Source organism: Ctenopharyngodon idella, chromosome 15 (genome assembly GCF_019924925.1).
Source record: "Ctenopharyngodon idella isolate HZGC_01 chromosome 15, HZGC01, whole genome shotgun sequence".
NCBI lineage: Eukaryota > Metazoa > Chordata > Actinopteri > Cypriniformes > Xenocyprididae > Ctenopharyngodon > Ctenopharyngodon idella.
In genome coordinates this window covers 29261935-29278763 of record NC_067234.1, presented here as the reverse complement: position 1 = coordinate 29278763, position 16829 = coordinate 29261935, and the positions used below count along the sequence as shown (strand labels likewise).

General features: G+C 35.3%; 2 protein-coding genes across 9 annotated transcripts in view; one reads left to right on the top strand and one right to left on the bottom strand.

The window, feature by feature from the left end:
• The window catches only part of slc47a4 (solute carrier family 47 member 4), a 30957-nt gene extending 21909 nt beyond the window's left edge, over positions 1-9048 (top strand). The window contains exons 10-18 of the mRNA XM_051863980.1: positions 856-969; positions 1334-1401; positions 1495-1603; positions 1720-1795; positions 1965-2034; positions 3977-4109; positions 4230-4324; positions 4436-4546; positions 5036-9048. Coding sequence (XP_051719940.1) covers positions 856-969; positions 1334-1401; positions 1495-1603; positions 1720-1795; positions 1965-2034; positions 3977-4109; positions 4230-4324; positions 4436-4546; positions 5036-5338 — 1079 coding nt within the window. The 3' untranslated portion in view covers positions 5339-9048. The remainder of the gene's footprint in view (positions 1-855; positions 970-1333; positions 1402-1494; positions 1604-1719; positions 1796-1964; positions 2035-3976; positions 4110-4229; positions 4325-4435; positions 4547-5035) is intronic.
• On the bottom strand, positions 8909-16805 carry slc47a3 (solute carrier family 47 member 3). Of its 8 annotated transcripts, XM_051863988.1 has the most exons (17): positions 16510-16805; positions 15785-15886; positions 15574-15642; positions 15343-15491; positions 15161-15203; positions 14909-14953; positions 14737-14834; positions 14541-14638; positions 14321-14434; positions 12632-12699; positions 12449-12557; positions 12186-12261; positions 11388-11457; positions 11044-11176; positions 10089-10183; positions 9957-9999; positions 8909-9872 (listed from the first exon to the last, which is right to left on the bottom strand). In XM_051863988.1, exons 1-17 carry the CDS (start codon positions 16624-16626, stop codon positions 9658-9660), a joined length of 1644 nt encoding a protein of 547 aa, XP_051719948.1. In that variant the 5' UTR covers positions 16627-16805; the 3' UTR covers positions 8909-9657. The 8 variants fall into 8 exon arrangements, 7 of the variants coding, with proteins under 7 accessions (XP_051719948.1, XP_051719949.1, XP_051719951.1 ...); XM_051863989.1 differs by lacking the exon at positions 15785-15886 and having other exon boundaries at positions 16510-16804; XR_007925272.1 differs by lacking the exon at positions 11044-11176 and having other exon boundaries at positions 9669-9872.
• Positions 16806-16829: the final 24 nt, after the last annotated feature.

Sequence of the window (16829 nt, the reverse complement as noted above, 5' to 3'; positions counted from 1 at the left end):
GACTGCTTCACAGGTTCTGTGTAGCCTATCACTACACAACCTTAGCAACCACTCTTAGCAACGTAAACTGTTCTCAACTGATATTGTTCATGGAAGCTTGAGTGAAGCTAGGAATGTACTGTATTAGTGAGTTTATTACCTGCATTCAGATTTAGCATTTTCCTTCAGGTCAGTCCTATGTTCATAATAAAAAAATCTGTTTGAATGTCCGATGTATTATCTTGTCCCTTTTAACAGTTAAGGGGTTTTCCCAAGACTTACAGCGCTAGTCAAAGCATTTGTCAGTTGCGTCTTGTTCAGTGTTCACAACAGTTCAGTCTTTTAAATGTAAAAGTTTTCGCTACTGACTGACACACTCATAAAGACAGTCTTTGCCGCCATCTAATGGTGTAATAATGCAACTTCTTGCTGTTCATGGCCAGGGACTATTTTTCCGGCGGAAAGTAAGACTTTTAGTGAAAGTTTACTTCATTAGAGTTGCATGATACATATTTTTGGCTTTAATAATTGTATTGTGTTGTAACCGTTTTATAAAAGTAATAAGGTACTCGAGGCTAGTGCTGTATCGTGAATAAGTCACGGCTGAATGGGTTGCAGGCACTCCACTTCGCGTCGTACCTAACAACGCCCTTCAGCCGTGACTTATTCACGATACAGCACTAGCCTCGAGTGCCTTATTGCTTACATGAATGCTGGTCTCAATGCGCTTTCCTGTGACATGATTAGTGGGATTGTGAAGGTACGGAACACAATGAGGCTTTGTATAAACGTGCACTTTCTTTTATTTATTTATTTGTATGTTTGTTTGTTTTTAGAGCTTGGTTGCTCCATAATCTCTAACTGTTATTCCAACAGGGTGGTCTTCTGAGGCCCTGCAGGAATGGGGTTCCTACATGAAGCTGGCCATCCCCAGCACACTGATGATCTGTTTTGAATGGTGGATCTATGAAGTTGGAGGCTTCCTGGCAGGTACGTTCCAGGGTTATTATAGTTAACTAAAACCATAACAACACGTTTGTTGCTTGAAATACAATAAAACAACTGAAATAAAATACAGGTATTTTTAAATTTTATTTCAGCAAGTTATCAAGGCAACATTTCTTGCTTATTTAGTTTAACTAGATGTACTAAAAAAAAAAAAAAAACTAAAACCGAAATAAGATTAAGAAAACAATAACGTTATATGAACATTTAAAAAATGACAATAAATGAATGAATTTTGTTATATTCACAGAAAAATACATGTTTATGTTTGTGTATTTAACAAGTTAGATTTTAATATTGCTTTTCCACTGAATTATCCCCTTACTACTGACTCCCCTCATCCCATCAGGAATGCTGAGTGAGGTGGACCTGGCTGCTCAACACGTGGTTATAATGCTGGCATACATCAACTACATGGTGTGTTTGGATAATTTGAGAATATTCATATTATCATATAAAATTCACCTTTATCCTTTTATCCGTTTTTTCACCTCCATCTTGATATTCCAGATCCCATTAGGAATGCAAGGAGCAGCATGTGTTCGTGTGGGAAACGCACTTGGCGCTGGGGAAACAGCTGCTGCCATCCTTACCAGCAAGGTGTCCCTCATTAGTTCAGGTAAAAACATAAGTTAAACTAATTTCATTTAATATCAATCACTCCTAAGCTTGTCATGACACTTACTCATATGAAGCACCAATTGATGTCTCATAAATGTTCATTTTGTTCCCCAGCTGTTATAGCAATCATCCAAGGTTTTATCCTGGCCTCAACAAAAACAGTCATTGGCTTCATATTCACTTCAGATGAGTAAGCCACTTTCCTCATTATTACAAGCGTGTAAAACAAAATGTTTGTGGGCATAAGTACACTTTAACAAATCTGTAAACGCTCTAGTCTAAACATTAAGAATTAAGATTTAACAGAAATAATGTCAACAACAGCTGTGTTTCAAATTTCCATTGTGATGTATATTTAGGACTATAGCAGAGCTTGTGTCTCAGCTACTGAACATCTACTGCCCTCTTCAGTTCTTTAATGGAATATTGGTGAGTTCTTCACAAACTTTTATTCCTCATTTCACCAGAGACAGTATATAGGGGGAGGAGACGGACCACCTGTATAAAAATGAATTTGGAGAAATTGCAACGCTCAATATGGGCTCAATACATTTTATTTTAAAAAGCCAGTCCCCAGAAAATTTTAAGCATTATTTGAACTAAAGAAGCACAACTTACGATACCATTCTTATAGAGTTATTTAGTATCATTAATATTATAGTTTCTGTTCATATTTTGAAATGCATTTCATTTTTATATTTTGATTTCACATAAAATATATATATATATATATATTCATTAGGGGTGGGACGGTTCAGATTTCTTGCGGTTCGGTTTGTATCATGGTTTTAGTGTCACGGTTTCGGTACAGTTCAGTATGTGCTATGTTCAGTAAAAAATAGGACAATTGTCAAATAAAGATAAATAAAATAAAAACAAATAATCAAACTACAAGAAACAGCACAAATAAATACATGAGAGCCAAGATACAAATAAAATAAACAATGCTTTACAGGTTTTTCAGGTATCTAACAGCTTTCAGGTATAGAAATTGAATAAAGTAATCTAATATAAAATAACACTGCATTAAAACTTCTTTGAATAATTAAATAAAGATGGAACATTACTGAAGTTACAAAAGCTATTAAGTCAAGAGTGATTTCTTCGTCTTTTGTCGTTTGATTAACATTAAAACACATAGAGCAGGAATATTAGACTCTGTCCCTTTAAGACATAATTCAAAGATCCAGTACACTGATACACATGTGCTGTCTGTCTCGTTTTTCTCTTAAGACATAACCTACTATGTTTGTTAGGATACTCGCTAAGATGGGCATGTTGACATAATTTTTGTCTGAATTTGTCCGTTCAGGTGCAAGACTTGAAAGAGAATTTGCGCGCTCTGACGAGGCTCTCCATGTGCGCGCTTCGGATAAGCGCACACACAAATCTCCTCACTGCGCGCGCGAGTCCTCTTTCGCGTCTTACGGATGTTTAAATTGGCATGGTTTAAATGAGTTTAGTTTAAACATAGATAGCAACGTGATATGTTCAGGTCTCACCTGCGCTCGCGTCGCGCGCTATCAACAGCCGGGTGATGACGGCGTAAATGACTGGTCATAGAGCTTTCGGCACGTCATTGAACATTTGTTTACAACGAGTGACTGTTTTGTCCATGTTCTTTTTATCAACGTATTGTGAAACCAGAATGTGTATCCATCAACTGAAACATACATTATAGCCGAATCTGTCTGTCTGTTTTGCACGTAGATGCGTCGTCAGATTTGGGATGAACCGCGATGCAAGCGCGTGCCGAACCGTGGGTGGAGAACCGAACGGTTCGATTTTTACAGCGAACCGTCCCACCCCTAATATTCATTAACTAACATTAACGAACATTAGTAAATACAGTAACAAATGTATTGCTCATGGTTAGTTCATGTTAGTTAATACATTAACTAATGTGTAACTAATGAACCTTATTGTAAAGTGTTACCCTTTTTTTAATATTTCATTTTTAGTTAACGTGTATTTTGCTTTGAAATAACAAAAAAAAAGTAAACGATTATAATTGTTGTCAGATTATATTGCTGATTTAAAATGAAAAAATACTATGGAAGTCAGTGGAGGATGAGATCTGCTTGGTTACAAATATTCTTTCATTGTGAGTAAATGATAGAATTTTAATTTTTGGGTGAACTATCCCTTTAAAGGGTTTTGTAGATTTAAAAAAATAATAATTTACATATACTATATATATATATATATATATATATATATATATATATAAACTAAAATATATAATTTTATGTATTTATATATAAATTTATTTATATATTCATATTTATCTTATCAAATGCAGTAGTATTTTGAATCACTCAAGTATTTTATTATGAGATCCTATATTACAGTTTGTTTCTCCTTCTTTCAGTGTGTTGGCATGGGCGTTCTCCTTGGCACAGGGCAGCAGAAGATAGCTGCTATTGCTAACCTATTTGGCTACTACTGCATTGGACTCCCATCGAGCATTGTTCTGATGTTCACGGCCAAGTTACAAGTTGCTGGTTCGTCTTGTTACAACTAAATGCATCATATTGACTCCAGTCACAATTACTGGTGTTTAATTACACAAATGATCAGGGAACCTTTTAATATCTACAGTGATTTATCGCCTGTTCTTTCAGGCTTTTGGCTGGGCCTCCTCATTGCGGTCTTTTTACTAGCGATTTTTTTCGTCGTGGCCATTTTCAAATTAAACTGGAAGAAAATGACAGAAGAGGTAGGCATATCAGACCTATTAAAACTGAACCTTTCTTCTAATTATGCTGCTCATGATCATGTGATTAATTGCTGATTTCAGTGACTGAAAGAGGTTATTTCTCTTTGAAAGGCAATTGAGCGTACAGGAAAGAGTGCAAATGGAGCAGCAAATGGAGCAATGACCCCTGAGTTTTGTACAAACCATCGCAACAGCTTCTACCAGGTGGTCCTAAATACAGAGGTAATTTATAGTTTTCATTTTATATAATCGCTAAAACTATTAATAAAAAAGTATGCATTATTTTACAACAGTTACAAAAATAACATGCTAAAAATTGATGCTTTTAATCCTGTCAGCTGATTCGTACATTTGTACATACACTTTTAAAGGAATAGTTCACCAAAAATGAAAACTGTCATTTTCTCATCCTCATGTTGTTCCTATGATATTATGAAGAATGTTGTAACTGTTTTAGCCCATATAATGAACTTCAATGGGGTCCAAAACATAATTCGACCTCATTCACTTTTATTGTATTGACAAAAAACACTGAAGCATTTTTCAGTTCTGTGTTCCTCATTCAGAAAGTCATACAGGTTTGAAATGACATGAGGGTGAGTAAAATGATCTTTGGGTGAACTATCCCCTTATCATGCCCTTTTAAAAAATGTGGCACCCATGGCACAGTTAAAACACTTATAATGGAAAAATTGTGTCTCACTGTTTCAGAATGGGAATGGATACATGGTTGTAAGCTCTCACGATCAGGACGAGGGGCTCAACAGTACTGTGGTACATGAGGGGCCAAACGTGACTCAAGTGGATGAAAAGCCCGTAGCTCTGCTCTCTACCTCTCAGCTGATCCTCAGGAGGGGTCTGACCACCCTCGCTGCTCTTCTCATCCTAGCTGTAGGGATAGCCATCCATCTCATTGTGCCTTTACCTGAGATATCTTATCGTGCGGGTGCAAATTCTACTTTGGTCTCAAACTTTACCACAGCCACTCCCATCTATTCAACCAGTATCATTTGAAACCAGGACCTCAGATAGATTCACTGTGAACATTTTATATCTGTATGCTGTGAGAGGCAACAAAGAAATTTAATTGAATTAGAAAAATAGAGGCATTTTTACAGTGGTCCGGGGCTGTATATTGTAGACCTAGACAGATGATCATATTTTTATTCTGAGTGCATTTGCTTTGTCCACATCATTAGGCCAAATAGTAAGAAAATTGACCGGCTTAGCAGAAAAAAAGGTCTGTTCCCCAGTGACAAAGTCATATAATCTCTTCAGTTGACATTTCTAGTCAGGTGGCTGCTGGAAATACTGCCAAAAAGAAGATATTCTACAAAGCCGCTGTCAAATGCTGCATTAATAAACATGGCGGAACTGTGGGAACTTGAAGCAAATGCCAATTGCATGTGGCACCATAGGAATTCCTACCTAACACCGTGTTTACAACTGCTTGAGGGGCCGTTCACACAGAATGTGCTTTTTTATTTTTAAAATGTGAGTTGCAGGGCAGTGGAATGAAATAAAAAAAAATGGCCTAGACATGCGTCTATAAGAATTTTTCTTTTAACTTGAGCGCCGCATTTTTAGCCATGTCGTGCGCAAACTGCTGCAAAGGCCGTTTACAAATAATGTGTTTTTGCATTCCACCGCGTTACTTTTCAGTTGCTTTCTATGTAAACATGTGACGTTTCGACATGGCGTTCTAAAAATGCAGCGATTAAAGGTGCAATATGTAAGAATTTTGCAGTAAAATATCCAAAAACCACTAGGCCAGTGTTATATATTTTGTTCTCTTGAGTACTTAAAATATCCCAAATGTTTGCAACTATTTGTAAATCGTGAGAAAATTGCAATTTTAACCAAGGCTCCGGGACATGTGAGGAGTCGCCTGTCAATTGTGTCATACCCGCGTTACCCCTCGGTTTCCGTTTTATTTTGTAGAAACCATGAAAACACCAAAGACACTTTAATATTTACATGTTTTAATAGGCAAGGGAACAACTATTTTGTGAAGTAGCTAACATAGCATAATCAGATGCAGCTTTATTTTTAGTAACAGTAATACAGAATTTTCTCCATCATACAATACGTTTTAAAATTAATTGCATGCCATTTATCAACACAAGCCATCCAGCATTTAATATGATATTCTAAAATCGATCTATCTTACTGCAGTGTGAAACAAGTGTCTCACAGCAGCCACTGAGCGAACGCACAGAGTAACATTATAACACCATTTTCAACACACTCAAATGTATCTAATATGATAAACAGAGCTGCGTTACCTCATACTCGTGACTGGAAAAGCAGAAGCTGCGCCGGCGACTGTGGTATAATAAAAGTTCTGCTCGCGGCGTGTTGCGCAATCGCTCCAGCGGCCTCGTTCAGCTCCCACAACACTCGACCTGCTCTGCTTCATACTACAGTGACGTTAATAATCGCATCCATAAACATGATTTCTTCCCGAGTCCTATACCAATTCTTTTCCACCGGCCTTTGAGGTGAAGACCACATGTCTCAAGATTCCACGCTCAAACTTGGCATCATCAAGCTACGCTTTTGTTTTGAATAGGCTTCTAGCGACCTCTAGCGGACAGAAAATATTACATATTGCACCTTTAAGTTTAAAAAAAAAATCTCTAGACTTTGCCTGTAGTGAGCAGTGGAATGGACAAAAAAGCAAGGTCTCAAGAACTTCTTTTAACTTGAACGCTGCATTTTTAGAACACAGTGTAGTGTGCTACAGGCTGCAAAAGATGTGAGATGCGAACACAACAGTCAAAGACATTTGTCTAGCGCAAGTTTCATAGAAGAACAAAGAAATGCAGCACAGTGGAATACAAAAATGTGTTCTTTGTGAATAACCTTTTACACTGCCCTGCATCCTGCGTTTTCAAACGCAAAAACAAATTCTGCGTAAATGACCCTGTAACAATGTTAAAGGCTCAGGGAAAAACGAGCTGGGAACCGGTGAACAGTAAACGTAACTTTAATCACAAAATAAACAAACGAAAGTAAAGTGGCAGCCCCTTACGGACGACTGCCGCATAAACTAAAATAAAGCTCTAACATAAAGTCCAGGCCTGAAATCTTCTCTTCTGTGTCATTCTCATACGTTGTTTACATACAGCGCTCCCAGGTTCTACATCAGAACGCTGACTTGCCCGGCTTCTGCGTCAGCATCACACGCACGCATCGTGCTGCTCACATGATCAGCTTTGGCCAATACTGAGCCGGCATTCGGACATGAACACGGAAGCCCTTCACTGTGCTTACTGCGTCAACTGCGGAAGGATAATGACAGGGAAGAGAAGAGATTGTTGAATAAAGTCGTTATTTTTGTTTGTTTTTTGCGCACAAAAATTTCATAAAATTTAGGTTGAACCACTGCAGTCATGTTTACTGTTTTAACGATGTCTTTAGTACCTTTCTGGACCTTGAAAGTGTTGATTACATTGCCGTCTATGGACTAGTCAGATACCTCTCGGATTTCATCAAAAATATCTTAATTTGTGTTCTGAAGATGAACAAAGGTCTTACGGGTGTGGAAAGACATGAGGGTGAGTAATTAATGACAGAATTTTCATTTTGGGGTGAACTAACCCTTTAACACTTGCACCACCAGCCTCTCTCCATTCCCACTGCTCTCGGCCTGCCCTGCTTGCCACAGACATCTAAAAAGTTTTCTACACTGGACACGTCAAAAGTGAACATTCCAAATACATTCGTACTGTTGTTGCAAGTAGCACGACCATGTTGAGTAATGTGCGTCAAAAAAAAAAAGGGGGTGGGGGCATTTATTGTCAGTGACTCGTTGTGTCACACTGCATACAGTGTAGAAAAAATCACTGATTATAATGGTTTCTATTTGCTTTTGACACTGCTCGTGTCTGCTGTAGACATAGTGTAAGACATTGCTTACATATGACTTTTTAAAGGTTACAGTAAATGTTCACTGGTAACTAGTGAAATGACAATGTGCTAGCTCCATCTGGTTAAGGTCATCCATTATATATGGTTGGACATCCGTTACGTATCTTTTCACTTTCTATTAAGACAATCAATGAATACAAAATTGTTTTTTTTTAGCTTTCTTCTATTGACATATGACTGATATATTCGGTAAGTTTTTGATTTATTTGTACTGTAAATCATTTTTATTTTTAAATTTAAGTGGTTTTGTGCATAAACAATATGCATCACTTATATGTACTATTTTTTTTTAATCTACTTTTATCTTTAATTTTTTCTCCATCCAAAATACTAATGCTGCTTCCTTAATACGCCTACAAATATTTAAATATATTCATTGTGATATGTCCATCCAGAGCTTTGCGGTCATATTGTTTGTTGCTAACTTGTTATATGTAAATGTTTGATGCACCTATAGGCCATTGGGATTAACACATAATAGTAATTTTGCTGGTTAAACAGTTTGATGTGACTGTGACTCTGGGCTGTTTTTAGATGGTGTTAGATGAGTGTCATGTATGGAAGGGTAATTCAGCATTCAGACATTACAAATATAAAAAAAGCACATGATTTTTATGCCCTGTTTTGGGCAGTGTTTTAGCACACACCCCATCTGCATAATTGTTTATTGTAAAAAGATAATCTAAAATTAGAATTAGTTTCTAATTTAAAACAGCTGCAAAAATTGCACAGTTGATTCAGAGCAGCTTATCAAAATTAAATCCCTGGTTCAATAAATCACTATCCCATTATATTCTGAGTGTTTTGGGTCTTTTTTTATCAGCTATATTTAGAGCCAGGTCACTTGAGGACAAAAAACACAAATAATAAAAAGATGCTGATATTTGTGTGTTGATCGAACAATGTCTATGTGACAAAGTTATAGTGTGTCTCAGCAATTAAAGTCTGCATAAAACAGAAATTGCAATAGTATTTTCTTCCCCATTATTAAACATCTTTTTGATATTCATGTTTTCTGCAACACATTTGCTCTTTTTAATATAAATTCATGAGATGGCAAAAATGTGAGAGCGAGAGGGAGTGGATTAATTACAGGACTTGGGATTGTACAAGTTGTTTTTGTTTAACAGAGTCAGATGAATAAGTATGCTTATATAAATAAATATAAACATTATGAGCAAGTACAAAATGATTCACCCCATGTCATGTAAAAACAAAACAATGCACTGATACTTAATGCATGGACAACATCTGAAATCCCAGAAAGGTGCCCCACTTTGAACCTGCTTTTCAGATACAAAGTGGACATGTAGCACAGGTGTGCACCTTTTGGGTGGCGTCCTATGACATGCTCTGGGTGGACTCTCTCTGCTTTAAGACATTTCCCCAGTACCAGGCTGTCATCTGTTGAGAAAGAACTTAACAATGAGTCCAGCAGCAAGGAGCGCAAGCATAGCTGCCAGAGCCAGGCCACGGCGCAGCACTAACATCCTCAATGGCAGCTGCACCTTCACTGTAGCGATTACCACATCGGTCTGCTCATCCACTAGCCCATCAATATCTGTAGCATTATTCACATCACAGTCCTCAATAAGTCCGCCGTACACTTGTGCATCTGTCAAGAAAATGACTCTTATTAGAATGGCTCATTAAATATCATCAGACTTTTGAATTATTAGTGTCAAAACAAACATATTACCATCATCCGTCCTTCTCAGCAGCACACCAGCCCTGATCTGTGCCTGAGTTCACATTTAGATTAAGCTTCACTCAAATGCACTGTACAAGAACTAAAGCTACTTTTAATGAAAATAAATCCTAAATTCCTCACCTCTTCAGAGGATTTTTCCCAGTTCAGTTTGAAAAGAAGGACCATAAAGAACACTGACTGAAGGAATACTGAAATTAACAGGCCAGTCCACAGACCTTGAGGAAATTAAAGGAATGGTTTACATAGAATATACAAGACAGTGAATACATATACTATATTATTATATGTTTATATATGTCAGATCAATAAATTGTATATATATATATATATATATATATATATATGTGTGTGTGTGTGCGTATATATTTATAACTGTATAGAATGATTTACGTAAAAAAAGCAAGACAGTGAAAAAATTATTATAACTATTAAATATAATAAAAAATATTAAATATTAATTTTATATTTGTATTATAACAAATTATACCTTTTAAATACAATGTATTATTATTTAAATGTTTATATATTATATGTAATATTATTAAATTGTATACAAAATTATATATATATATATAATTGTATTTAATAATAAAATAATTAATTATATAATTTATTATTATTAAAATTAGAAAATTAATTACATTATATCATACATGTCTCACCAAAAATTATATATTTATTATAATATATAATATATATATTATTTATAATATATATATTATTTATTATAATAATTACTTTATATCATACATGCCTCACCAAAACTATATATTTATAACTGTATAGAATGATTTACATAAAAAGCAAGACAGTGAAATTTTTTTTTAAAAATATCATGAAATTATTAAATATAATAAAATATTTTAAATGTTAAATATATATTTGTATTATAACAAATGTTAAATACAATTTATTATTATTTAAATGTTTATATATTATATGTAATATTATTAAATTGTATAAAAAAATATATATATAATTGTATTTAATAATAAAATAATGAATTATATAATAATTTAATATTATTAAAATTAGAAATTAGAAAATGAATTACATTATATCATACATGTCTCACCAAAAATTCCCATTTTAGTAGCAAACATCAAGGATATTCCAATTGGACAGCCAACACCATAGTATCCCACAAGGTTGCAGATTGCCCCAAATTTCTGTTTTCCCAGACCTTTCACTATACTGCCACCTGCTGCCTGATTGGATTAAAGAAAGAAACAATAATTAACATAATTTCCCCAGATGACCCATTCCAGTGCAGTCTCAGATTTATTTATGTGTGAAGGACAACATCCAATCTAATTAAGGTTTCAACTCAACTCTCATGATCATTGTGTTGTTGTCAGTTTTGTTATTAACACTAATGAGAGCTGTGAGTGCTCTAACACAACTCGGCTAATGACTTACCGCTGTGGAATCAAGAAGATGGAAAGGAGCATATAAAACCATTACCGTGGCAACCCTAGCTCTGATGTCTCTGTGAGAGGAAGGAAAGAAAACTAGTAGCCTTACTAGTAGTCTTATTTTTGTCAAAATGCTGTTTTCAAGTAACATTTTTATCTATTTTATGACTTTGAGGCTATTCATTTGATGAGTTTGGGGCTTTGAAAATATGTTTTTTTTTAAAAACAGTTTAATGTTATGTTGTTTCCAGATGCAAAATCTAGAATTATTATGAAAAAAACAAATTATATGCCTCTTTTTGAGGAAATGCCTTAAAAATATAAAAATTAATATTTAAAGCACTACATGAGCAAAGTTCATTCTGGAGTTCCAATTTAAAAGGAACAAATTACACAGAAGATAATTATGGAAAAAAGTTGCAAAATACATAATTCAGGCATGAAACTCTAACCTAGCGCTGATTTGTTCTTCCAATGCCGTGGCATCAGCCAATCAGAAGTACTTCCTTCCTGCCTGCGATCGCCCTGCTGTGCGATTATGAAAACTTCTGTATATTCCTCCTCCTCCTCAGCGCCACCTGTAGCGATCTGCTACGGGGGGTCTATCATTTTATTTGCAGCAGCCTGTCCTTTTTGTTTGTCATTTTGACTAAGCTGAACAAATACTTGCATATGTGCAGACGCGTACCAGATCTCGTCCGCCAAAATCAAGCTGTATATTCCATGCCCCTTGCTGGTTGAAATATTCTACTCCAAGAGTTGTCATGACTGAAACGTTTTTAATTAAAGGAAGAACACTCACTTGTCATTTGTGAAGATATAAGCAATTACATCCTTTGAGGAACCAATGACAGTTGCCAAAACCACTGCAACAGAAACTGTAAATAAAATGGAATGAAATATAAAATCATCATTTACACATTTCTCATAAGAATAATAGGATGGTATGAAAATAGTTTACAGTAGCTATACAGTGTACATGAGCACACACAAGTGATGGATAAGCAACCTATTTGCAAAGAGCATATACAATACAGAGGGCCATTTGCTCTTTCTTAGTATTACCTGCACAAATCATAGAGAGTCTAGCAGAGAGCTTGGCTTGAGCAACATCGCCTGCTCCCATGGCATTCCCCACTCTCACACTTCCAGCCACACTGAAACCTATAGGGAACTGAACACAGGCCACTCACTTGTAGTGTTCATACAAGCTTGAAATAAAACGTTTTCACACTAATGAAAATATACCATGTAAGCAATATTTGCCAGCCCATACATAACTGACTGAGCTCCAAGCTCCACTTCACTTATCAGACCTGCCATAAAAAACAGCAAAGGTGTCAGGAACAGGGTTTTGTGCCATTCACAACTGGATTGAAAACCCCTTTTAAATTTCAAGTTAATTCCTGAATTTGAATTAAAAGGGATTGTAATTTGATTTAAAATTTAACAAAGTAGTATTAAAATGAAATGAAATCCCAGGAAATGAATTTAACTGCTGTAAGAGTAGTTTTTAAAGGATTAATTCACTTTAAAATGAAAATTACCCCAAGATTTACTCACCTTCAACTACGTCACGTCAGTTATGTTTTTTTCATAACAGAAGGTGTAGGACATAGCGTAATCATTTTGAACTGCAAGAGGCGTTACACTTTCTTCATAAGTTGAATATGGAAGGCGGTCTGGCGGAAACTAGTTATTTTACTTCATAACTTGTTAAATATGGATATTTCTTTACACAAATGCATCACGTCGCTTCTGAAGGTCTTTATTAACCCTCCGGAGCCGTGTGGAGTACGTTTATGATGGATGGATGCACTTTCTTGAGCTTCAAACTCGTTGGTCCCGTTCACTGCCATTATAAAGCTTGGATATTTATTAATATTTCTCCGATTGTGTTCATTAGAAAGAAGAAAGTCATATACACCTAGGATGGCTTGAGGGTGAGTAAAGCTTGGGGTAATTTTCATTTTAAAGTGAACCAATCTTTTAATAATACACTTCAATTTCATGTTATCATATACATAAATACATAAAAAAATATATAAATAACCATCAAAAGAAAAAGAAAATGTTGTCACCTAATGAAACAGATATTTATTTATCTGTTTTTATTTGTTACATATATTTATATAAACTTATATTTATACAAGAATGCTTATTTTTCCTAAAATTTACCCCAAAGTCTTATAAAATGGAATAAAAAAACATACTAAAGGCATAATTACTCAAAATTAATGATGTATTTATGTTTTGTCAGAAAACTTGTGTCAAGCTAATGAAATTGCTCTGTGTTGAATTTCTTGTCATTGCAATATTGTAAACAAAGTGTCTATTTCCAATAATTGCAAATAGCCCATCTTGTTGGCAGAGGCTATTTACACTAACTCTGCCCACCATTATCTGACTGAGCCAGACAAAATTACAAAAGAAACCCATCTGATAACAGGATCAGTGGCGTGGAGAGCAAGGCTACTGGGGCTAGCTTCTTAATAAAGTTAAGAAAATATTTGGAAATAAAGTGTCTAACATGTATTTAACAGTTGGAATAAAGTGTTTAACGGGTAGGGACAGGGACAAGTAATGTCCCAATAAGGCAGCATCCAATTATGATTTTAATAATTAGTCATATACAATGAATATGTTGTTATTACTGCATACTGTTTTATAATATACTACAATTCCCTTAGTACAAATAGCATCTAACTACTATTTATGTTTAGTGCAAAGAAAATACATTTTGTTGCTAATTACACTAAGTGCAAATAGCTGCTGCCTATAGTAAATTCTTCTTTCTGTCATTCCAATTCAACATCCTGTGGTTTGTGGCCTATCCAACTCTTACATCAACTCAAATAATACTTAAATGACTAGACATGTTCTAAAAAAAATTGTATTTGTTGTATCTCTAACCCTTTGACAAGCATGCACTCTAACCTGACAGCAGCCCTCCAATCTCATAAGTCCACCACTCCGCGCACAACATGAGCATACATGGAATGGCCAGATGGATGAATGAGTCCCACTCCTGCAAACAGTCCATCGACCAACCTATATGGCCACAAAGAATTGCTTTAACATATATCCCTGAACTTGGCTATGGCTGTTGCATGATACACATAATATTATAACATATAATAACAGATTTTGAACTGACCAGCCCAAGTGTCCTTATGAAGACCTTTGCATCGGATGTAGATAAACAATATGATCGCCAAACTGTACTGGGAGATGGTATTAGCAGCTGCTGATCCTCTGCAGATGAAATAGACATGGTCAGTAAGCTATCTTGTCTTTGATTTCCATGTTACTTTCTCTCCCGTAGTTTAAAAGCAAATGTTATGGAAACTCACGGAACACCCATGTCCAGGACAAAGAGGAGGATATAGTTGATTAAAACATTTAGGACATTTGCCAATATTCCAGTAATGACCAGGGGCCAAATTATTCCCTGAAATGAGAGATTTCATTAACTTTCACATTAATGCTTTCTCAGAGCATTACATTTGAATGTTTTTCTCCTACCTGATTCTGTAGATATTTCGTTTCAAGAATAAACATAAATGCAGCCTATAAGACAAAAATAACACAGTATTACTTCTCTGAGAGCCCCAAATACTTTAAATGATGTACCTGGTCATAAAATGTTTGTATTTTAGTCAAAGAGTCTATAAAATAACAACCATTAGACCAAAAGTGGTGCAAACTACCTTGTTTTGGCATTCAGCAGATTTGAGATGTGACAAAATAAGAGTGTGTGTTACACTGAAAACATACCGGAAGACCAGGCAAAAATATGTTCACATACTGCTGAGATACTCTGAAACAGAATAAGGTTAATGATAATATATTATGTTGTAGCATGTTTCTTGATAACTAATTCCAGTTAAATACACAAATGTTCTAAAAAGCTATTACTTAAGGATGTTACTATAACGACAGTCTTGTATAGTGCTCACCTGGCAACCTCTGGGCTTTGCCCCACGACCACTAATATTGACTCTGTATTGATAAGAAGGGCGCAGCATGGCAAACATGCGAGTAGCAGAATTAAAATTGCTCTCTGAGTTATAACACCAACTTGAGGCAAGTTCCCAGCTCCATAAGCCTGCAAAGACAGAGCGACAGCGTAAGAGACATATAACGTTGTTGTATTTGTTTGTGTGTAAGTAATGCACTGCAGCCTCTACCTGAGAAATAAGTGTGTCACATGCTGCGGACAAGCCATAGCCAGTACAAATACCCATAACATTGATGACCTGTTGGTGAGAATACAGTGAGCTTTATTGCAATTACTCTCTTATTACATCTAAAATGTTATGAATATTATATTATATGAATATTATTACATCTATATTACATTATGCACATTTTAAGAGGAAATAAATATATAAAACTCACAGCTACGGCAAGAGTCACACCATCAAGCTCTATCTTTCCCAGATGTCCACAAAACACAGTGCTTACAAAAATTATTAAATAGTCGAAAAGATAGGACAAAAACTATAAGAAAGCACAGAGACAGTCTAATGGGTAACATGGCTATTAATAAAGGTGAATTGTGTCATTTCTGTGATGTTAGCCAAGCTAAATCTCAAAAGAATGATTTATATTAAGCTTTTTTCCCTCAAAAATTATGATAATACACTGCTCCTTTTGGCTTGCCTTGGAACAATAATGAGAAATAAATTTGTGCGCCAAGCCAGAAATTGGCAATAGGTTCCCTCAGGATTTTTTTTTTTTATGGGTTTTCAAAAAAGCAGTTTTTCTATTTATTTAGGCTATTTATTTATTTATTATCTATTTTCTGTTTGGTTGCAGGTAGGCCTAGTAGGACGCTGGACACTAGAGGGCATCTCGTTTTTTCAGAGAGGAGAAAGAATAAAGGTTTACATAACAGCTCTACTTTGCAATTCCGTTTGCTTCCTCTGGGGTCACAAAAATGTCACTTCACCTTTAAAGGTGACAAATTGATGTACTGTACAAAATAAAATACTGGTTAAAATAATAAAAAAAAATACTGATAAAATGATGATAACATTAATCAGTTAATCGATTAAACCATTAAGTTGGAGTTAAAAGCGATTTAGAGTTAAAATAAACAATACTGTACCTACTGTACTTACCACAGGCAGAGCTAGAGAGCACAAGTTAACAATTTCTCTTGTGAAGTCGACAGGTAAAAAACTTCTAAAACATCTCAAGCACCTTTGACACGTGGATGTATTTTCTGCTTCGTTCATCTTGAAAATAATTTAATGGCTGATTCACAGAAACCTGCAGCACGTGCAGTGAGAACAAGCCGTTCAGATGACTGTTCACTTCTTATCTCTGTAGTGTACTGAATATAAAGTTCAACCCTTTTTTTCACAGTCTATGGTTCAACCGTACTCCTTTTCATTCCTGGTCACAATAAAGTCACTATAGTAATCCACTCCAGCTCACG

Bases quoted from the DNA above. Each gene is read 5' to 3' on its own strand.
- slc47a3 (XM_051863988.1), bottom strand. From the start codon at position 16,626: ATGAACGAAGCAGAAAATACATCCACGTGTCAAAGGTGCTTGAGATGT. The intron at 14,835-14,908 runs GTAGGAGAAAAA...CTCTCATTTCAG, and splicing joins CGAAATATCTACAGAATCAG to GGAATAATTTGGCCCCTGGT. The intron at 10,000-10,088 runs GTGAGGAATTTA...ATGTGAACTCAG, and splicing joins GGGAAAAATCCTCTGAAGAG to GCACAGATCAGGGCTGGTGT.